Here is a 22,791-nt window from a genome sequence, read left to right as displayed (position 1 = left end):
GCATTTTTAGCCCAAATCGGTATGCTATAGCCCACGGTTTGAGGGGTGGGCTCGGGATCCGGGCATGTTGTGGGCAAAAAATCACAGAGGCATACCAGGGAGGTCGGGGATCATCTCAGTATGGCCCATTTAATTTCTCATGGTCATTTGGGTAGACAAATGGGTGAAACGGTGCAAACGGGGTATTTTCGGGCTAAATCGGTGTGCTATAATCCACGGTTTCTGGGGTGGGCCAGAGGTCCGGGTGTTCTGTGGGAGAAAAATCGTCTGGGGCGTGCCATGGATATTGGAGATCAACCCATGTGGTTCGCTTAATTTTTTGTGATCATTTGGGTGGTTACATGGGCGAAAATGCATAAACTGAGCATTTTTAAGCCAAATTAGTGTGCTATAACCCACGGTTTTGGGGGTGGTCCCGGGGTTCGGGCGTTCAGTGGGACAAAAATCGACCGAGGCATGCCATGGTGGTTAGGGATCATCTCAGTGTGGTCCTTTTAATTTTTCGTGGCTATTTGGGTGGACAAACGGGCAAAACGGCGCGATCGAGGCATTTTCAAGCTAAATAATTGTGCTATAGCTCACGATTTTAGGGGTGGGCCTGGGGTTCGGGCGTGCTGTGGGCCAAAAATCTACCGGGGCATGCCAGGGAAGTTGGGGATCATCCCAGTGTGGTCCGTTTAATATTTTGTGGCCATTTGGGTAGACAAATGGGTGAAACGGTGCGAGTAGGGAATTTTTGGGCCAAATTGGTGGTTTTGGGTGTGGGCCCGGGATTCGAGCGTGATGTGGACCAAAAATTGACCAGAGTGTGGCAGGAAGGTTGGGGATCGTTCCAGTGCGATCCGTTTAATTTTTAGTGGCCATTTGTGTGGACAAACGAGCAAAACGGTGTGAACGGGGCATTTTTGGGCTAAATCGATGTGCTATAGCCCACGATTTTTGGGGTGGACCCGGGGTTCGGGCGTGCTATGGGTCAAAAATTGATCGGGGTATGCCAGGGTGTTTCGATATCATCCCAAGGTGGTTCGTTTCAAGCAAACGGGCACAACATCGCGAACGGGGCATTTTCGATCCAAATCGGTTGTTATATCCCTCGGTTTTGGGGTGGATCCGGGGTCCTGGCATGCTGTGGGTCAAAAATTGACTGGGCGTGCCAGGGAGGTTGGAGATCATCTTAGTGTGGCCCATTTAATATTTGGTGATCATTTGGGTTGACAAACGGGCGAAACGACGCAAATTGGGCATTTTTGGGCAGAATTGGTGTGCTATAGCCCATAATTTTGGGGGTGGTCTCGGGGTCTAGGTGTGTTGTGGGCTGAAAATTGATCGAGGCATGCCAGGGAGGTTGGAGAACATCCCAGTATGGTTCGTTTAATTTTTCATGGCCATTTAGGTGGGAAAATGGGCGAAACGATGCGAACGTAGCATTTTTGGACCTAATCGGTGTGCTATAGCCCACGGTTTCAGGGGTGGGCCTAGGGTTCGGTCATGATGTAGGTCCAAAATCAACTGGGGCATGGCAGGGAGGTTGGGAATTATCCCAGTGTGGTCCGCTTAATTATTCATGGCCATTTGGGTGGACAAACGGGCAAAACAGAGCAAACGGGGCTTTTTCGGGCCAAATCGGTGCGCTATAGCCCACGATTTCGGGGGTGGGCCTGGGGTATGGGTGTGTTGTGGGACAAAAAGCGACTGGGCGTGCTAGGGAGGTTGGGGATCATCCCAGTGCTATCGGTTTAATTTTTCGTGGCTATTTGTGTGGATAAACCAGCACAATGGCGCTAACAGGGCATTTTCGAACCAAATTGGTGTACTATAGCCCACGATTTTAGGGGTGGGCCCAGGTTCCAGCCGTGTTGTGGTTAAAATATCGATCGGGGCGTGCCAGGGAGGTTGGGGATTGTCCTAGTGTGGTCCATTTAATTTTTCGTGGCCATTTAGGTGGACAAACGACGCGAACGGGGCATTTTCGGGCTAAATTGATGTGCTATAGCCTACGGTTTTGGAGGTGTGCCCGGGATCCGGGCGTGCAGTAGACAAAAAATCGATTGGGGCGTACCAGGGTGGTTGAGGATCATCCCAGTGTGGTCTGTTTAATTTTTTGTGGCCATTTGGGTCACTACAAAAAAATTGATTTTTAGTGGCGACAAAAGTTGCAGCAAAAGAACCAAAAGTCACCACTGAATATTTTAAGCAGCGAGGTTTATGTCGTCGGTAATAACACCGTAACTAAAAGTTATTTGTGGTGACAAAGTATCCTCGCCACAATAAGAAGTTATTTGTGATGACTATTACCGCCGTAAAAGTTAGACAATTATGTTGCAAAATATATTTTGACAAAACATATTGGGGCTAGGTCATCACTGATATACCGAAATTAACAGCGACTTTGTCGCCGCAAAATCACCATCAATTTTGACCACTTATTTTTCGCCCCTAAAACTTCTGCACATCTATTGTGACCACTTTTTTGTCGCCACTAAAACTTCCACACATCAATTATGACCATTTGTTTGTCGCCAATAAAACTTCTACACATCAATTGTGACCACTTGTTTGTCACCACTAAAACTTTTGAGCATCAATTGTGACCAGTTGTTTGTTGCCACTAAAACTTTTGCATTAGTAACGACCATTCTCTCCATAAAATCAATATCAATAGTGATTTACAAAATTGACAACAAATTTTAAGAACTACAAATATTATTAGCTAATAAAAGAATCCAATAGTGTTATACAAAATCATCCTCCGATCAAATATTATAAGTACATTCCTCAATGAGAATTCAACGTCGTATATGTTAAGAACGACATAGTGCTTCAGTTTTATCATATTCATACATATGATCAAAAATTAAAAATGCATTCTACGCCTTCATGCTCCTCCTTGGTCAACCCATTGTTTAAGAACGTTCCTGCCATTAAAAAAGCATCAAATCACTTTATTTACTAAAAAGCTTCAAACTAAGAGGCTTTGGCCTAATGTATAACTAAAAAGGCAAATATCAATTTCTTATAAGAGATTAAATTTTCCACAAAATAAAATAATGATGCTCTAGATTAAAAATAAGATGGATGAGATCACAGAAGATTGGACAAGATTAAAAATACTTACAGCAAACAAAGGGTGCTAATACACACAGATAATGAAATGCAAGAATGTAACATGAGGTGGTTTTGCCGTGTCTTTTCAAAAAATGCAAACTTAGCTAACATCATAATAGAATGGACTCAAATGACAATGACAACAATAATGCCGCAACTAGTTTAGAATTGAGGTGTTCTTAGTTTTATGGTGAATATATAAAATTAGCTCTACCAACCAATACGTTGGAAATTAGCTCTTTCAACTCGCCATTCGTCTTTCGTCTTTCCTATCAATATAAAGGAGTACAAATAACAACAACAACAACAAAATCAATTATTCCCCTTCCAAGCAATATCACATATCAAAAGACAAACAAATGATATGGAGCTACTTTTTATTCCAGATACAACCAAACTTGTAGTACTCTGTATACTAATCAATCAACTTGCCCACTTATAATATTTAGCTTCATTAAAAGTATCCTTTACTCTCAAATAAAGGAGAAGTGCTTTCATGGGGTCATGGAGGCCATGGTCAACAGTTGAAGTCGTTACAATCTAAAAATTGAATTCTAGTCAAGAAAATACCTTTTGCATTTCAGCCATGAGAGTAGCCATTTTTTCGTGAAATATTTTTTCTACTTCTCCTTTCATGTGTTCACGTTCCTCTTCCAATTTCTTTTGCAAATCTTGATCCATATCTCTTTTCAAGTTGTCAGCCATTTGTTTACTCACTATACCTTAGTACATCTCTAGCTTCAAGTCTATATAAAACTTTGTTAGCAGAGGTCAGTATGTCTAGCTTTTCCTGGCGTAAAATATTACTTTTGCATCGACTCTCTCTCATTAGGTAATTACCGAGGTGAAAGTAGCTCCTAGAGATTCACTTGTTTTGTTTTCTAAAAGGCACAGATCTCCTCAATGAAGTTCTAAAAAAATCTTAATTAACAATGAAAAGTACATCGATAGCTGAATATGAAGAACACAATTCCTACGATATTTCTAAAGGATGGCTTTGGCTGGAATGATACTTACTCATATTTTCCAGTCATGGAGAACCTAATACCAAACAGTATGCCGACTAGGAACTTCAACTGTCTGTTTGGTTTGACAATCTAGAAAGAAAAATACAAATTCAGAATGTAAAAGAATAGTAAGCGATCAAAGATATCAAAGTCGATAGAGAAAATAAAGCAGCGGAATGAAGAGGCCTATGCACCTGCATGCCCATCAGAACATTGTCGGCATTCTCTATCCAACTATCTATTTCTACCTATCAAGCAGACAACTATATTTTATCAATAATTATACGTAGCAAGTATCAGTAATTCTCTATTTATCAGTAATTCTCGTGAATCTGTAAGTTATGCGCTAGATTGCCACTAGTTCAGACACGCAGGTGCGTGACCCGATTATGTTTCTGAGAAGTAACATCTTTATCTTACAGTACTAAACAACAATTTTGGAAGATACCTGTGAACTCCATATCATTTGCCACTCACCCTCGAGGAGTTCCATTTCAGAATTCACTACATTTTTGTTTAAGGAAATAAACTCATCAATTGCCTGGTAATTTCACATCAAGCAAATTATTAGTGACAGAACCTACACATTTTATAACAAGATTTTCACAAAAAAAAATAAGCAGAATTTGTACCTCTTCTAACCTTGTACCCGTTGAAATGGACAAAAGCAACTTTTTCCTTGGTTCAGTTTCCCTTTGCAACACAAATGTAGTTCCCTGCACTATAGCAGTATAGCTTGTGTCCCTTAAAAGTCTAGCTGATTACCTGTTAAAAAGAAGATTTGAGATACAGTTTACTAGTTTTATGCTATGTTTCTCCGACCCTCCAAAATTGCATGACTTTTGGAGAAGCCAGTAAACACCCGGTGGTACTTATAAAGAGACAAACAACATAGGTTTTATGCATTGTGTATAACATATTATAGTGAAGAAAGGCAAAAAAATGACACAATAACAAGCTAAGAACGTTCGCCTACCTTGTTTCCTCTTGAAATACGGAGATTCCCGAATGGAAACAAATATATAGTGTCTAACCAGCCCTTAGCTTCTTCTCCCAGAAGTCTAAAAAGCACAGGGTACGGAACCTTGAACGGTAGAAATTTGATTGAAGAAGTTTCTCTATCAAATTGGAAAAGAATTTGTTTTCCATCTTTGATTGTTGCAAGTGCTTGAGGAGCATAAGACGAGCATTCAGTAAGATATCAAAGAGCTAAATTACCATTCCCTACCCTACAGATGTATAAAACAACTAATACTACTGCACCCCGGTCCAAAAAAGTTGGGATCAAGTAATGAATATCCACTTTCAAAAACTTTAGAATAGTCAGCAGGATAAACGATATATACCTCTACTTTCAGTTCACCTATTGCCTCAGAAAACTTTACAATGTTGGATACACGTGGGTCGTTCGTTCTAAGGAATACTTCTTGAAATACGTTGAATGAATCAAACCCAACAAATGTTCTCTGCAAAGTGGTTCTTAACATTAGTCTCACATTGAGAAAGTGATTAGTTAGCAAACCTCACGTTTTCATGACTACCTTTTGGCGCTGAGGAAGAGAAGATGTTTGCTAATATTATGATAAATTCTCAAGGTTAACGAATTAAAATTAATTTGTTTCTACTGGGACACTTTCGGAGAACCACTAAGATAAACTGAAAGGTTACTCACAGTTAACCGATGACATGCCTCAACAATTTCCAAGAAAAAGAGATATATCAAAATCTACATCCCTTCACAAATCATCAGGTTAGTGATTTATGATTAGCCGAAAGGCAGAATCCACAATACATTATCGATTTTTAGTATGTCTACAAAATCAATATTGATCATCATTTCTTCATTTCAGCTCTTTAACCAATCTACGCACCAGAAAATGACGACAGCTGAAAGAACAGTAAGCAAAAAATATACTAGAATCTAGCCTGAATAGGAGATGTTGATCCTGGCCTAGTCGTGAACATCAGCTGCCACTGACCCTCGATCAAACTCAAGCTCGTCTATATATGCAACCACATTGCAACATCATAACTTACCATCCTTAGTAACTTTTTCTCTTATGTACGCAACCACATTTATAATAATTGACACTAAGAAATCGATAGAAAGGGAATGTAATGAAAGAAAAAACACTTAAGACGGTACTCACTGGTTCAAAAATACCTTCTGATCCTTCAAGAACTTTAACAACACATTCAACCTCTTACATAGCCATACATTTTCTTTAGATTACCCAATACTAATTAGTAACTTACGGGTTCTTTGAACCTAAAAAATGATCTATCACCAGATTATACAGAGGCAGACCTAGCCTTATCCTTGATCCGCATCTAATATTATACGATGCACAAGATGACCCCTAAAAGATGTCAATCTAAGAACGAAATTCATGTCACTATAACAGTTCCAAACAAGTTGGGTCCGCTATATGAATCCTATTTCTCTATTTAAACTCAACCTGTGCTACACCTCACTATAACAGTAAATGTAACAACCAACAACTACAGTGCAATCCAAAATAAGTTAAGTCAGCGATATGATTCTCCACTTCTCCGTTTAAGCTCAACTCATGTTAAGCCTCACTATAACAATAAATCTAACAACTACTACTACGCCTCAGTCTCAAACATGTTACGGTTAGGTATATCAAAGATCCGGCTTCATTTATGCTCAACTCAATCATCATCATACCAAATAAAATAAAAGTGAAAAACAAATTATATATAAAAAGTAGTAATAACAATCGTATAAGTTCTCTAACAATTCTAAAACTTATTTCCACCTACTAAATATCACCTATAACTACAACAACATATCCTATGTAGTCCCACAGAATGGGGTCTGGGGAGGGTAGGACGTATGCAAACCTTACCGCTACCTCAAGGAAAACAAACCAAAGTAATCCAAAAAAGAAGTAACTGAAGTGAAAAAATAACAAAGAAAAATACTAGGATCGTGGAAGTATAAGACAATAAATAATATAACCAAAAAATGGAAGGACAAGAAACTACAAGAGCAATACTACGACTAACCGACTACCGGCGAATAGCCACACAAAGCACTACTACCTACTGATTAACCTATTACCCTAATCCGTGCCCTCCACAACACCAACCATAACAATGCAAAACAACAAAAAATATCAGACAGAATAAGTAACTGGGGATAAAAGTGTGAACTAGCTTGAAGTTGTTGAGGAGAAGCAGCACGAGCACGACCACAACCTTGAATACCAATAAGAGCATCAATTAGCCACCTCTTGCAGCAATACCAACATTACCAAAGTCCCCACCACTAGAAAAAAAATCACTACCAGCCCCACCTAAGTTCTCACCCCTAGCAGCAACACCACCATCACCTAAGTCCCCACCAATAGCAGAAACACCACCACCACAGCCACCTAAGTCCTTACCAATAGAAGAAACAACATCACCACCACCTAGGTCTTCACTCCTAGCAGTACCACCACCACTCAAGTTTTCAGTAAAAGTAGGCTCATGAGGTATTACAGCTTCTGCAAAGTTCTCTTCAAACCCTAAATTATCACAGTCTCCTAAGTCTTCACTTAACTTTTTATCAAAAGTAGGACAAGATTCTCCTCCCACATGGGGTTCATATTCAGTAGATGGGACCACATCAACCTCATCAACTAAATGTGTCAAATATAACGCAACAACATCTCCATATTCAATATAACGTTTGGCTCTCTCTTGAGAGATATTAACTACAGAAATATGGAAAGGCAAATCATGATAATAATGAACACAAAAAAATAACTTAAACCAAAATCAAAATAAGATGAAAATATAGAAGTAGAAGTGTTATTCATAAATGTAAGAGAAACACTACAAGAAAAAAAAGCAAGCACAACTGTAGTGATTGTACAAATGTAGTACAAATCAATACAAACACAAGGATACGCATTTACAACATATCAAAAACATAAAAATTTTCTTAAGTAGTCATTTTATAATATTGACGAAAGGACTCCAAACTGGGAAAGAAATCAAAGCAATAAAAGCTAACGTATGAATTATATAATATTGAGAAAGAAAAATAAGAACTTTTACCTAACAAACCTATGCCTAACTATTTATCTGCCCACTTCCCTACAGCATATATTTATAGGTTTTCTTAAAGATTCTTTATTCGATCATTATTATATATTTTACTACTCCTTTTTACTTGCACAATAAAAGAAAATCTAAGATTAGTTTTTCATATATTTTTTCCTCCTCAATTTTTAATGATTATAATCAACTTTATAAAGTTAATTAGTTAATAATCTATATCTATAATCTATAATCTACTTCTATATCTATAATCTATAATCTATAATCTATCTATCTATATTTATATCTATATCTATAATCTATAATCTATTAAAAGTGTAAAGGGCCTTAGAAATGTCGTGAACTGTCCTTAGTTAAAAGTCTTTCATTTAGACAAAATCGTCTTTTCACTATTTTTTCTAATATTTAAGAATTAAAAATAAATTAAATACATTTATGATAAAATCTTTCCTTATTAGAAGTCAAAAGAATTAATGAAATCTAATATTTTTTGATTAATTTAATTAAAATTAAGTTGCCCTAAATATATAGTAAGAAAAAATATATGATAATAAATATGAAGTCTTAAATCATACGATCAGAAAAATATATTTTAAATATTAAAAATCTTATTATATGGTAGCAAAATTAATATATTAATATGGTAAAAGAGTATGTGTACCCGTTTTGAAATATATCTTTAGTAGAATCATAGTTGAAGTCAATTGAGAATCATCTAAGTGACTCTTGCAAATCTTTGTTGTTGTTTCTTCTTCTTCCTCCTTTGTTGTTTCATTTTATTTTTTATTTTTAATTTTTTATTCAATTTTTCTTCATTCAATGTAATATTTTATCTTGTCTTTCTTTTCGTTAATAGTGGTATGATAATTTGTTGTTGTTAATTACTATAACTGTATATATGTTCATAGATTATATCTTACATATGTTATGGTGTATAATAATATAACGTTAATGAAGGTATTTTTGTATGTAGATGAGGAGAAGATTGCGTTCAAAATTCAAGCAGGGGGTTAGAAATTATGAGCAACAGAGATTTATAGCAACGTGTGGGATTGAAGAGTGTGAGATAATAAACAACCTTCTTAAGAACTCGGAATAAAAATAAGCCAATAAAGTGATAAAAATAAGTTACCTATTTAATAAGTTATCAAAATAGGCTAAACCTAATAAATTATTACGTTTTTCACTTTTTTTTCTTTAACGGTAAACTAACAGAGTTGACTTTTTGTAAAAAAAAAATAATTTATTACGTTTTATCTAAAAAAAAATATAAAACGTAATAAATTATTACGACTTACACAAAAATAAAAAAAAAAAACAAGTCAATGTTTTTGTCACATCACCACTTTTATGTTTACTTTTTTTAAAAATTGACACAAAAAAGTTACGTTTTATGTAAAATGTATGTCAAACTTACTTTTTCACTATTCATGCAGAAATTCAGAAAGAAACGTCGCTTGCCCATGTGCTTGACGAAGAACAACTTCTGGAGAATTCATTTTAAGAGGAAATCTCACAAATTTTTCCTTCAGGAATGTGTCTCCATCTGCAAGAAAATGAGTCCGTATCAGACTCTGTCAAAGAAGGTTCTCTCAATTATTCACTTGGCAAAGAACTCTCATATCTTACTCTAAAAGGGCATGAGATAACATTGGTCAAAGAAGAGTTGTAGTTTTGTAATAGAAAAAACCTCACATATAACTGAGAAGTTCAATAAAAGGAAGACATTGCCAAATGCCAACTGATTGCACTCCTTACTCAAGTTAAAAAATAGAAGAATTAGGACTCTAGAAAAAGTAAGTGTGACATACAGTAAGTAAGTCTGACATACATTTTACATAAAACTTAATTTTTTTAAGTAAGAGTGTGCAAAATTAAATATATACTCGTTATGATTAATATTTAACCTTCATTCACCACATAATTTTCGGTGAAGGGTGTGCATCTGACCACCCTTCGATAAAGGTGGCTCCGCCCCTGGTTTGAACTTAGTCCGACATGTAAACTTTTGTTGCTCGATCTGTCTCAATTTAATTGTATTAATTTAATGTGATTAAGAAAAATATGGTTTAAAATAATTCTTTTTAAAGTTACTGCAATTTAAATCTTGAGATCCTTTGGCAGTAGGGGAAAGAGGTACTGCATGACAAACGTAAAAGTGATGATGTAAAATATATATGTGCTTACATTAAAAAATATATTTATAGTATTATATTAAAATGTAAAGAATTTTTGAGAAGTGAATTAGAAATCTTTTCAATAGATGAAATCATTTAATATTAAATAATAAAACGTTACATGTACGAGGCACGTGCGGCTAAACTAGTAGAAGTAAATATGTGAAAAAACAATTTTGTCTAAAAATAATGATTTTTAATGAAGGATAAAAAATTCAAACAATCTTTTTAAAGGCATTCACACTTTTAATATAACTAGTTTATGAAAACGTGCATTGCACGTTTGTCCCTTTTGATTATCATAAAACTTCTATATATATTTTAAAATTTGAGCGCCTATAAGATAGGAAATATAGAAATTATGGTTGGGGGTACAAAAGTTGACCACAAATCATTCGGAGAAATTTTTGAAATCGTCCGATGACATCTTTATTCCTAACCATACGAACAATCAATGACGAAAAGCTTAATCGTAAGATAAACAACTAATGATTAAAAATTAAGTCTCTACTATGAGATAGCTGATGAATTTCTAATATGAAAAAAAAAAAATTTTATAAAGATTTATATATTATATAACTTCAAGAGCAAACTATCGATATAATAAATTTACCGTAAATCATAAGAAATTATTTTCGGACTCATCTAATGCTCTCTGTAAACACCAACGAATTGATGAACTTCCAATATGATGAAAATAAAGGTTACATTAGGACTTCATGTTTAAAATATGAACAAAAATTAGACAAAAATATGCTGGCATGTTTTTTCTCTAAGGAAACACTAACAATCAACAACAAAAAGCTTAACCGTAACACTAACAATCAACAACAAAAAGCTTAACCGTAACACAAACAACAAATGATTAAAATCAAGTCCCTATTATGAGATAACCGATGAATATCTAATATGAAGAAAAAAAAAACTCATAATGAATTATATATTATATAACTTCAAGAACAAACTAAAGATATAATAACTCTAAATCATAAGAAGTAATTCTCGAAATCATCTAATGGTCTCGTTATTTGCTAAGCAAACATCAATGAATTGATGAATTTCTATTATGAAGAAAACAAAATTACATTAGAATTTTATGTGAACAAATATGTCCAAAACAAAAATATACCGGCATATTTATTTCCTAAGGAAACACTAAAAATCAGCCACTACAAAGTATGCCCCACGGGCAAGAGTTAACTTTATCACGTTATATTTTCATTTATAAGATGTTCTACAACTATTGCTAAGCAAAAACGTTATATTTTTATTTATAAGATGTTCTATAACTATTGCTAAGCAAAACTTAATTAGCTCAAGGACTTTCAAATTACAAATTATGTCCCACGAGCAATAGTTGACTCTACCATGTTATGTCTTCATTTGTAAGATGTTCTACAACTCTTTCCTTAAAGGCAGTCAAGGACTTTCAAACAACCGAAAATCGACCGGGGCGTGCCAAGGAGGCTGAGGATCGTCCCAGTGTGGTTCGTTTAATTTTTCGTAGACGATAAAGCTTAGATGTAAGTAACAACTAATGACTAAAAATCAGGTCCCTACGATGAGATAGCGGTTGAATTTTTAGATCATAATGAATTATATATTAGATAACTTCAAGAACAAATTAAGATAAAGATATAATAAATTTATCTTAAATCATAGGAAACGATTCTCGAAATCATCTAACGGTCTTTTTATTTCTAAGTAAACACCAACGAATTGATGTATTTCTTATAAGAACAAAATGAAAATCACAATAAGATCTGGTGTTAAAAATTCTGAACCAAAAATTAAACTAAATTACGCCTAACCTTTCTACATTAAACTTCTTTGTGGGAGCAATTAGTCATTACTTTTGATTTGATTTTCTGACCTTCTCATACACGTGATGCAGTCATATTCAAACTAATAAGAAGTAATCCTTAAAATATGAAAAGAAAACCTAATGAAAATATCACATAAATTTTATATCTAAACGAATTCTAATTTTTAATATATGAAAGGAAAAAGACATAGAAGAAAAATTAAGGATTCTAATCCTTAAAATATGGAATGGAAGAAAAGTTGAATTCTATTAACCTAGATAAAACAAATTCTATTAACCTAAAACACACATACACAAACAAAAACCTAGATCCACAAATAATTTAAAGTGGTGAAATTAGGTGGAAAAAATTGCACGGAACTTTTTCTACACCTACAATTAAGGGAATTAATAGTAAATATTTGAAAATTTTAGGTAAAAAAGGTCACGTACAAGAATGTATTACACAAATCGTATTGATTTTGAAGTCCTTAATTTAGGAGAATTATCAAAAGGAGATTTCTAACCACAAACGTAAGTTCTACAATGTAGCAGTCCAACCGGCTATATTGTATATGTATTACACAAATCTTATTGATTTTGAAGTCCTTAATTTAGGAGAATTATCAAAAGGAGATTTCTAACTACACACGTAAGCTCTACAGAGTAGCAGTCCATCCGGCTATATTGTATGGAGCAAGAGTGTTGCTCAGTTATAAACTCTCACATCTAAAAGTTAAAGGTGGTGGAGATGAGGACGTTGTGATGGATATGTGGCCATACCAGGAAAGATAGGGTAGTGAATATGTGGCCATACCAGGAAAGATAGGGTGAGGAATGAGATTATTCGGGAGAAGGTGTGAGTTATTTCGGTGGAGGACAAGATGCGAGAAGTGAGACTACGTTGGTTCGGGCACGTGATGAGGAGGGGTTTTGATGAGCTAGTGCGGAGGTGTGAGATCTTGACTATGGATGATTTTAGGCGGGGTAGATTGTAGAGGTAGGCCGAAGAAGTGAAATATTAGAGGGAGATGATTAGGCATGATATAGAGCAGTTACAGTTTATAGAGGACATGACCCTTGATATGAAGGTGTGGAGTACGCAGATTAGGATAGAGGGTTAGGGGGTGGGAGCGCATAGTAGGAGAGCATTCTTTTGTGTCTGAAGTTTCTTGTTCACGGTGTTGTGTGATGTCTATGGTTTCGTTTAGATAGTTTTTAGTATTATCCGTTTAGATAGTTTTTAGTATTATCTTGTGGCTAGCGGTGTTAGTTTATTTTGCTTGTTGTACTAGTTTATATGCATTTATGTTTTGTGTGTGTTATACGGCTATTGGTCATAAACCTGTTGTTTATCGGAAACAACCTATCTAGTTCAGCTAAGGTAGTGGTATTATCTACATACACTCTACCCTCTCCCGAGAGGAATACACCCGGATATGTATTTGTTGTTGTAATAAAAATTTATATTGAAATAACAATAATTTGAGATAAAAATTAGTAAATGACAATTTTAGGACAAAAATTTTAATAACTTTTATAAGCTACTTCACAATTTTAATATATATATATATATATATAGGAGAGTCGTATTTGTTTTTGTTTTTGGGAGCAATTAATGTTATAGTTGCGAAATTGTATAAGGTGTAAGGGAATCAAAGTGGGAGTATATATAAGTATGAAGATAGTGCTACATAACTATATAGTAGCCCACAGAAAAAGGCCAACCAAAGAAAGGCACATCAAATATTAAAGAGAGAGAGAGAGAGATCAGTTCAATGGCAGCGGTAATTGGTGCACTTGAGCCTGTGATTGTGAAGCTCTCCTTACTACTCCTATGCCTCAACTTTAACTCTTTTCTCACTCTTACTCAAGGTACCTAAGTTTTGATCTCTCCACACACTTCCTTTTAACCTGTCTAAAGAAAAAAAAGAATAGCTATAACTAAGAGCTGCATATTTTATATTTTTGAGTCATTGTAATATCTAGTATACATTAATTATACACTGTCACGATATCCAAAAATAACTACAAATAAACGTTCATAAAAGATGAGATTAGTGATGTTAAAAAAGATTACGTCACACCACAATTGACACATATTGGGTGCGGTTTCTCTTTTATTTCACAAAATGAATGAATTCAAATCTTACACTTTCACGTCTACAAACACCCGATCCATGAATTTGTAAAACAAAAAAAAAAAATAATAGAAGTTGTTGAGATATAAAGTAAATATTTTCGAAAAATAATATAATTTCTTTTACACGGTTAATATGTAGGATCAGTTTTAAATAAAGTTTCTGACAGTGAGAGTACTCTGCGATATATGTAAAGCAGCAAGAAAATGGGAATCATGGAAAGATAAATACCCCTTCATAAAACCAGCAAGTTCATTCTCATCATCATCATCATCAAATGCTTGGATCAGTGGGAGCAACGAGGCATATAATTATGACTACATAATAGTTGGAGGAGGCACAGCTGGCTGCCCTTTAGCAGCAACTTTATCACAGAAATTCAATGTGTTGTTGCTTGAAAGAGGAGGAGTTCCATTTGACAATTTTAATGTTTCCTAAATGCAAAATTTTCATATATCTTTGGCTGACACTTCTCCAACTTCTGCTTCACAAATTTTTGTGTCAACTGATGGTGTGTTTAATGCAAGAGCTAAAGTCTTGGGCGGAGGCACTAGCATTAATGCTGGGTTCTACAGTCGCACTGGCGAAAGGTACTTAATTTCATCTCATCTCTATCATTTATTTTATCTTTTATCTGTCCACTATATTAAAAATATATTCACTTTTCCATGTAATTTTTAGTATATCGAGAGAAAAACTTATATTAAAAATAATCACTTTTTCATATTTTTTTAGCATATTGAGAGAAAAACTTACTCCTACCGATTCATTTTTCTTGACCACTTCATTTTACTTGTTCATATTAGTAAATCAATAGAAATTTGGTGTAAAAAGTTTTGCAAGTCAATTTGCCCAAGTATCACAGAGTCATTAGGAAACATTATATATGATAGTTTGACAAAATTGAAAGATTTTTTGGTGGCATAAAATTGTTTAGTAGTAACTAATTGTTTTGGGAAACGATGAATGATTTCTTTTGTTACGAAAATTAGTATAGTGACTTATTTTTATTTTTAATGCAATAAAATACAGTGAGTGACCATCAATTAAATTAATGAGTACCTTAAATGAATAATTCTGACAAATAATTAATTGAGTATGCTAAAATTAATTGAATTGTTTCAGCATACTCCATTAATTATTTGTCAATTGATTTCAACAGATTCAAAAGGCAAGGTGAGCTGTAGTGGTATGATGAAATTAATTGAATGAGCCCATAAAGCTGACAAACTGCATAACCTATATACCTTGTCTATTTCTTTTTAAGATTAATTATCCATCTGTCTTTTGATAGTGTCTCTAAATGGTACTACTACCACTTCCTGTCCTCTTCCAATTACGTAGAGAAAATTAGCCACTTGTTAAGTACCAGATTCAAATATTTTGAAGTGCAAAGAAGAAATAATCACTACATTTACTTTTTCAAATAGTTTTTGTAATTTATTTTGTGAGGATCGGATCAGTTTAGCTTCTCTGTAAATAAAAAGGACAAACAGGAATTTTAAGTACATTACATTATATTAATGAAGGCCACTTTGACAGTGACTGTTCATTTAGCAGTCAAAAGTATACGTACAAAACCTTTCTAAATCAATAGGATTCTGTGGACGATATACTATGGTTAGAGCCCATTAATGATCTTGATATATACTATTAAGATAACGTACGTATGATTTCTTTCATTTGTTTCCTAAATTTGGAGCTTAGGGCAGCAGTGGCTGAGACGAGCAAGGGCATTCAAACATGTTATTAAATACACATAAAAAAAATTAACTTTTCTATATATATAATGTAATTTTTCAAAAAAGGGGTATCGATTGATTCACCTTGAACAAGGGTACCTAGCTCCGCCACTGCTGACTGCTGTAGGGTGCTGTCCTTACTAAGCTTTTCTTTTGAATAGTTGTGCTAGTGATCATATCTGTCTCCATATTGTGGTCCTTCTTGCCTGGCTTGAAATAAAAGATTTGGTAGGGAACATAATAATGCACAAAATGATTTAAAGACTAACGAGACATGGTTGGTTGTCAAGCTATAGATACACCCAAAAATTGAGCCTACTTGCACATTTTAAACATCTCAACTGTGAAAAATATTAAAGTTGATTTCTTGGATCGCACAGATTTTCTAGTAAACTTTTTAGACTATTTAGTGTAATTTCTAGAATAATCATGTTGAAGAAATATCTAGATATTCTAGGTAGAATAATCTAGAAAAGAATAGTATAGTTTTTTGATATATGTATTTAGGAAAGATCTAGATATTAGATTCTGCTAGATATTTTAGAGTAATGGTACAAGAAAAAGGTGACTTGATTTTTATCTTGAATAATTTAGATATTCTAGAGTAGTAGAAGTCACAAGATTTTTTCTTGTAGAAGTATCTAAAACTTTTTCTAGAACCACCTGATCTTGCACATTTGTAATCAACCAAAAACAATTCAATTCAAGAAGTCTTCTTCCATAACAAAGCTTCCATTTCTTAGCTTTCTCTTCTTAGTTGAATATCTTAGTTAACGATCTTGGGCTAGCAGAAGATTTCTAAATATACCTTTCTTCTGCTATTCCCTACACTAACTACCACCCTTGTATCATCATTTATTGTATTTACCATTTAAGGCTAATGAATTTAATTTTCTCTTTATGATGGTTTCTTATAAATCATCTTACTGTTTAGTTTGAATAGCTGTTGAAACAAAGATATGAAACAGAAACATAGGTGTTTGAGTAAGTACTATTTTCTTTTTTTTTTCCTTTAATTTGTATTCGGAACCCACTGATCCAATTTTTTCACCAGGGGCAGATCTAGCCTATGTAGCATGGCGCCACGGGCGTGAACCTAGTTGTTTTTGTTCAAACTCTCATGTTAAAGAATTAACAAAATATTTGTAGATATTTGATTGTGAATTCAATTATTGTTGTATATTAACTTGAGGTCGTTTTAGGAACCCATAAACTTTAAATTTTGAATCCACACGACCCATTAATGGGAAAATTGCTCCTTGTTAGGAGTTTCTAAAATGCATGAAAATTATGTACATTTGTATGATTATAGAATCTTGCATGCACTAGGCACATAAGTACTACTTACTACATATTGCTGCATTGAGGTACAAATTGGTGGCAGGTAGATCATTTGATGCAATGATTGTTTGAACTTGTAGCTATATCAAGAAAGTAGGCTGGGATTCTAAACTGGTGAATGAATCATTCCCCTGGATTGAGAAGCAAATTGTTCATAGACCAATCTTAGCACCATGGCAGATAGCAGTAAGCGAAGGTCTTCTAGAAGTTGGTATATTACCTTTTAATGGATTCACATATGATCACATATATGGAACCAAGTTTGGAGGAACTATTTTCGACAGATTTGGTCATCGTAAGACTGCTGCTGAACTACTCACCTCAGGCAACCCTGGGAAGCTTCATGTCTTGGTGCACGCGACAGTTCAAAAGGTTGAGTTTGACACATCAGGTATTACATGTCAACTCAGTCTAATACATTTAGTCCTAGATTGAGTACTTAAACTAGTATGATGATAGCAATTTAAAATTGAGTAGGAAAGAAGCCAAGAGCAGTAGGAGTTATCTTCAAAGACGAAAAGCGGAACCAACACAAGGCATTTCTTTCAAAGACAAAGGGAAGTGAAATTATAGTGTCATCTGGTGCAATTGGAAGTCCACAAATTCTGTTGCTCAGCGGAATAGGACCAAAGGCTGAATTGGAAAAATTGAACATATCAGTGGTGCTTGACTGTAAATTCGTCGGTAAAGGCATGTCAGACAACCCCTTAAACACCATATTTGTTCCCACAAATAGGCCTGTTCAGCAGTCCCTGATCCAGACTGTAGGAATTACCAAGATGGGGGTCTATATTGAAGCTAGTAGTGGATATGGAGAATCCGAAGACAGCATTCATCGCAATCATGGTATCGCCTCAGCTGAGGTTAGTGATAAAAACTTCATTTCAAGCATTGTTGAGAAATTAACAATCAGTTGTTGTTGCAAATATCCTCTTTAGTATACGTACTAAAACTGATAACTTTTAGTGGCCAGAGCCAACAGCGCTTCTGGGACGCGTGGGTGCTCGAGTTTTTCCTCATGACACTCCATTGAACTCTTTTTGACATTCAAACCTTTTTCTGACATACGTTTAACGTTTTGGAATAACCAGATAGGACAACTCTCCACAATTCCTCCAAAGCAGAGAACACACGAAGCAATTGAAGCGCACAAAAGAAACAAGAAAAATGTTCCACGAGAAGTATTCAGGGGAGGCTCTATATTAGAAAAGATAGCAACACCTTTATCAACAGGGCATCTTAGACTGAAGAGCAACAAGATTGATGACAGTCCTTCCGTCACCTTCAACTACTTTAGCCATCCATGCGACCTGAAGCGATGTGTAGATGGCATACGCATTGTGGAGAAGATTGTGAAATCAAAACATTTCACTAACTACGCGCAGTGCGATAAGGAGACACTTGACAAGTTGCTAAACATGAGTGTCCAAGCTAACATTAACCTTATACCGAAACATACTAATGATACGGAATCACTTGAACAGTTCTGCAAAGACACTGTGATCACAATATGGCACTATCACGGGGGTTGTCATATAGGCAAGGTAGTAAGCCCTGATTACAGGGTTATCAATGTCAAAAGGCTCCGAGTCATTGATGGTTCGACATTCACTGAGTCGCCAGGAACCAATCCTCAAGCCACAGTCATGATGATGGGCAGGTAAAAATCATTCATATCTTACAAGTACTCTGAAGAGGATTGAATAATTATACTAATTGATTTCTTTGATGCAGGTATATGGGAGTAAAGATTTTAAGGGAAAGATTAGGAAGAGCAGCTGGTTTATAATGATTCTATTGGTCCATTTTTTAGTTTCTTTTTGCAAGGGAACTGAGACATAAGTATGAATATTGTCATTTTAATTCTTTAGCAAGCAGTTATATGTAGTCTGTAAAGTTTGGCTTTCCATAAAAAGAAGAGTAATTAGAACGATTGAAAAAACTTACCTGCAGCCGATGTAACTACGTTAGTTTATCACGGTCAAGTGGTAGATTGAGGTGAAGTGATAAAAATGCATATGAAAGAGACGTGTCGTTGTTAGGTGTGGAGCCTGATTAATATGTAATGTACTGATTATATATTAATGTTCACGTAGTTCAACCTCTGTGTACCTTTTATTCTCATTTTCTCTGTGTAACCGTACATATTCTGAATCATTAATATAAATATCCCGTCCTCCGTGGAGTTTACCCACGGGTGTTACCACGAAATTATTTCCCACTCATCTTTCTCTCTCTCTCTACTCACGAAATTTCTCTCTAGCTTTCTTCATCTTTTCCGCCAGATCTAGTGAGTGTTATTTATGTAGTTTCGGGTACAAGAATTTGTATAAATGCAACACCAACTTCAATAATAGTTCATGTATAAACAAGAACACCTTTGAAGTTCTTTAACACGTTCAACACAAGATTACTAATAATCTATCAAAGAAGTGTGTTAGATTTCAGAAAATAGATAAATTTAAGGCCAAGTCCCCCAACTTCACGGAGTGTCCTTAAGGAATAATTCCTCTCACTGTACCCGAGGTTATGGAATCTTCCTCCCAGGATAAAATGGCCTACAATCCGAACAATAGCGGTACCTCAAATTGTTGGATTCTACGAACTCACTCAATAACTTAATGATCACACAGAGTTTTTGTTAAGTATAGAAGTGTTTTTGCTGTAAAAATTGATTACCATACCTAAGAAAAATAACAGGTATTTATAGCCTTAAGTGTATCCTTTCAGAAAGAATGCATTGGTTCAGCAGAAAGGCACCTTTCCGTAACAGTCACGTATTTGCGCCCAGACTGCGCTGGAACTGCGCCAGGACTGCAGCCGCAAATGACATTTTGTACATTCCAGTGAGCATCTGAGCTGGAATTGCGTCCGCAGTTTTTGATCTGCGTTTGAACTGCGACTGCATGTCAAAACAGTATGCCTCTTCTCGAAGGGTCGCATCCCTTCGTAATATGCGTTGCGTATGCATTGAAATTGTGCCAACATTTGGAGAAAATTAATACTATTCAGATTTTGGAATTTTGGATTAAATTATCACTTGCAAACAAGTTTCAAATAAATTTTGTCTAAAAAATTAGATCTCATCAATCAATCATTTGACAAATTCAAATTCAAATCCAAATTCGAAGTCGAGCGAGCGACGACAACGACGGAGCGAGGCATCACCTAGTTCTTGCCTTACTATCCATGTGGAGTTAGTGTTTCTCATTATAAATACTTTCAAGTTCTCTTCTCCCACCAATGTGGGAGAAATGAGTAAACTTTCTAATTTGGGAGTATACTTTCCAAATTAGTGTCTCCCTTCTCTTCACCATTTTTCCTCTATTTTTCATTCACATACACCTTGAACCCAATAATCCCTCACATGAATGGGAAATGTCTATCTTTTGAAGAATTTAGAACAAGCATGTGACCATTTAGCAAAGTCTAATTGCATCTGGATAAGTAGGTTTTCCTTTGAACTTTTCATAGTGAACATGCATCGAATGCACTCGATCAATCGGTAGATTTGATATCTTTGAACCGTCGAGCTTTAATATACGCCTAGACAACACGTGTCACACAACTAACCTTTTACTATTTATGATTCTCATGGTTTTGTTCTTTTCAGCCATGAATATGTCCCAGTTTCATGAGAGCTTAGAGAATAGGCCTTTACTAACATTCTCTTTGAAGCGGCTTCCACTTTACCCTCACATAGGTGATTTCTAAACGTTCAATCCTATAGATTAAACTATTTGGTCAAATCTGCCAAATTTAGATAATCATTAAAAGACTTTTCACTTTAAGTCTTTACTATACATTGTCTACATCATGAGAATGGGTTTGGTAATTGACAATATTGAACCTGTCAGACATAATTTTATTTTATCTCTTTGAACCTAGCTCTTGGGATCTCCATGTTAAAATTGGTCTTGGGCCTAACTCACACCCCAAAAGCTAGCTTATGAGGAGGAGGATTGCCCAAGCCTTATAAGGAGACCAAGGACCCTTTCCTCTTTCGATATGGGATACTTAACAAACTTGGTGCTTGTTAATGTGATTTGTAGAGGTTTTAGAGTTTGATACACTCTTTATTTGCTACGTTTCGTATTCTCCTTATGTCAAGTTACCTATCTTTTATCATTTTCCCTTTGTGTTTGATTCTAGTGTCGTCTTGTTGTCTTATTGTTGCAGGTTTAGGCTTGTTGTTGTAGGTTGTTTGCAGACTATTTTGGTGTTTTAGCTACCGTTTGGTATCATTCGGAGAAACATAATTGATTGATTGAGACAAAATGCTTCCCTGCATTTCAGTCATCTAGTACTACCAGTAGATTGTAGTAGTAGTACTAAAAAAGGATCCGGTCATTTCTGCTGATCCGTCTCATTAGTTGTGTCATTGTTTCGAGTTGAATATTGTTATCTTTGGTTATCAACTTATCATCAGTACAAACTGGACATGATAAGTTCCATGCAGCGCGCTTCAATTTTACACATTCCTGCTGTTTTGTTTATTATTTCTCAGTTCCTGCACCAAATAAGGTTAAAATTGTTACGCAAAATAGGTGATGCACTCGAGCAAAACTGCAGAATCTTAGTGGGCCTGTTTCTATTGAAATGGGGAAGATACATGCTGAAGAAAGTGGAGACCTCGACCTCCTGTAAGTGAAATTGGAAAATGAGTTTGAGGTCGTGTGAAGCGCAGCTCTACCTTGCTATCAGGTCGTGCTTGTCATAAGTTGTTTTAAAATGAAAGAGAGTTCAGTTTTTATTGACTTAGAAGTCGTGAGTGTTAAGCTACTGAGAAATTTATATGGATTTCCTCTCTTTGCTTAAAAATATCTGTGCGAGAATTCTGCGTCGCGAAATGATGGGACGAAAGATCCTTACAAATGGTTCAGTCATAGAATCTGACGTGAACTTTGTGCAGCCAACTATTATGAAAATTTTTCCAAGAGCTTAAGTTGTGAAGGAAGAATTGTTTGGTCCTGTTGTCTTATGAAGTTTAAGGTATATATCCAGAAAGGAGGCTATGAATGCTTTGGATGAGCACTTATTGTCATGTCCCAAAAACCTCACGGGCGTGATTGGCTCCCGCTATCAACGCTTGTCGGGAGAACCAATTCCCCATACATTCATGATTTCTAGAGGCGCTGAAATAAAAAAGTAAGCAAAGCAAAATGCATGTAATAACCATTATCACAAGGTAATTATCCAACAAGATATTGCATAATGATTTACGAAAACAACGGTAGTTTAGATAACAAATCTCTAACCCAAACCCTACACTAGACCATGGAGCATCTAAACAAGTTACATGAGTTCCACATTCGGGCATACAAACCCAACGAAAAAAATACAATTTAAAAATAACTAAAGCTGGATGACAACCTTTACGAATAATGCAAAGATTCACCT

General features: G+C 35.2%; 1 protein-coding gene and 1 non-coding gene across 5 annotated transcripts; one reads left to right on the top strand and one right to left on the bottom strand.

The window, feature by feature from the left end:
* Positions 1 to 2,737: 2,737 nt before the first annotated feature.
* Positions 2,738 to 7,930, bottom strand: LOC107873979. 2 transcript variants are annotated; one of them, XR_007056644.1, is made up of 4 exons: positions 4,745 to 7,930; positions 4,307 to 4,653; positions 3,676 to 4,202; positions 2,738 to 2,915 (listed from the first exon to the last, which is right to left on the bottom strand). It is a non-coding gene; the product is annotated as an uncharacterized LOC107873979 (transcript). The 2 variants fall into 2 exon arrangements; XR_007056643.1 differs by having other exon boundaries at positions 3,676 to 4,653.
* A 5,835-nt stretch (positions 7,931 to 13,765) lies between these two features.
* LOC107876092 (protein HOTHEAD) lies at positions 13,766 to 19,602 on the top strand. 3 transcript variants are annotated; one of them, XM_016723094.2, is made up of 6 exons: positions 13,766 to 14,042; positions 14,508 to 14,898; positions 17,472 to 17,782; positions 17,869 to 18,254; positions 18,483 to 19,051; positions 19,126 to 19,602. In XM_016723094.2, the coding sequence occupies exons 2-6, from the start codon at positions 14,747 to 14,749 to the stop codon at positions 19,178 to 19,180; spliced, it is 1,473 nt and encodes a 490-aa protein (XP_016578580.2). In that variant the 5' UTR covers positions 13,766 to 14,042; positions 14,508 to 14,746; the 3' UTR covers positions 19,181 to 19,602. The 3 variants fall into 3 exon arrangements, with proteins under 3 accessions (XP_016578580.2, XP_016578581.2, XP_016578579.2); XM_016723095.2 differs by having other exon boundaries at positions 13,868 to 14,042; positions 14,450 to 14,898; XM_016723093.2 differs by having other exon boundaries at positions 13,885 to 14,042; positions 14,505 to 14,898.
* Positions 19,603 to 22,791: the final 3,189 nt, after the last annotated feature.

The sequence above is a fragment of the Capsicum annuum genome, chromosome 6 (genome assembly GCF_002878395.1).
Source record: "Capsicum annuum cultivar UCD-10X-F1 chromosome 6, UCD10Xv1.1, whole genome shotgun sequence".
NCBI classification, from domain to species: domain Eukaryota; kingdom Viridiplantae; phylum Streptophyta; class Magnoliopsida; order Solanales; family Solanaceae; genus Capsicum; species Capsicum annuum.
The sequence above is the reverse complement of the archived record's forward strand: the minus strand, read 5'-3'. Positions and strand labels throughout refer to the sequence as shown.

What these genes read in the sequence shown, in the direction of transcription:
- LOC107876092 (XM_016723094.2), top strand. Translation starts at nt 14,747, where the DNA reads ATGCAAAATTTTCATATATCTTTGGCTGACACTTCTCCAACTTCTGCT. An exon ending in GGTTGAGTTTGACACATCAG is followed by an intron (nt 17,783 to 17,868) that starts GTATTACATGTC and finishes AAAATTGAGTAG; the next exon opens with GAAAGAAGCCAAGAGCAGTA. An exon ending in ACAGTCATGATGATGGGCAG is followed by an intron (nt 19,052 to 19,125) that starts GTAAAAATCATT and finishes TCTTTGATGCAG; the next exon opens with GTATATGGGAGTAAAGATTT.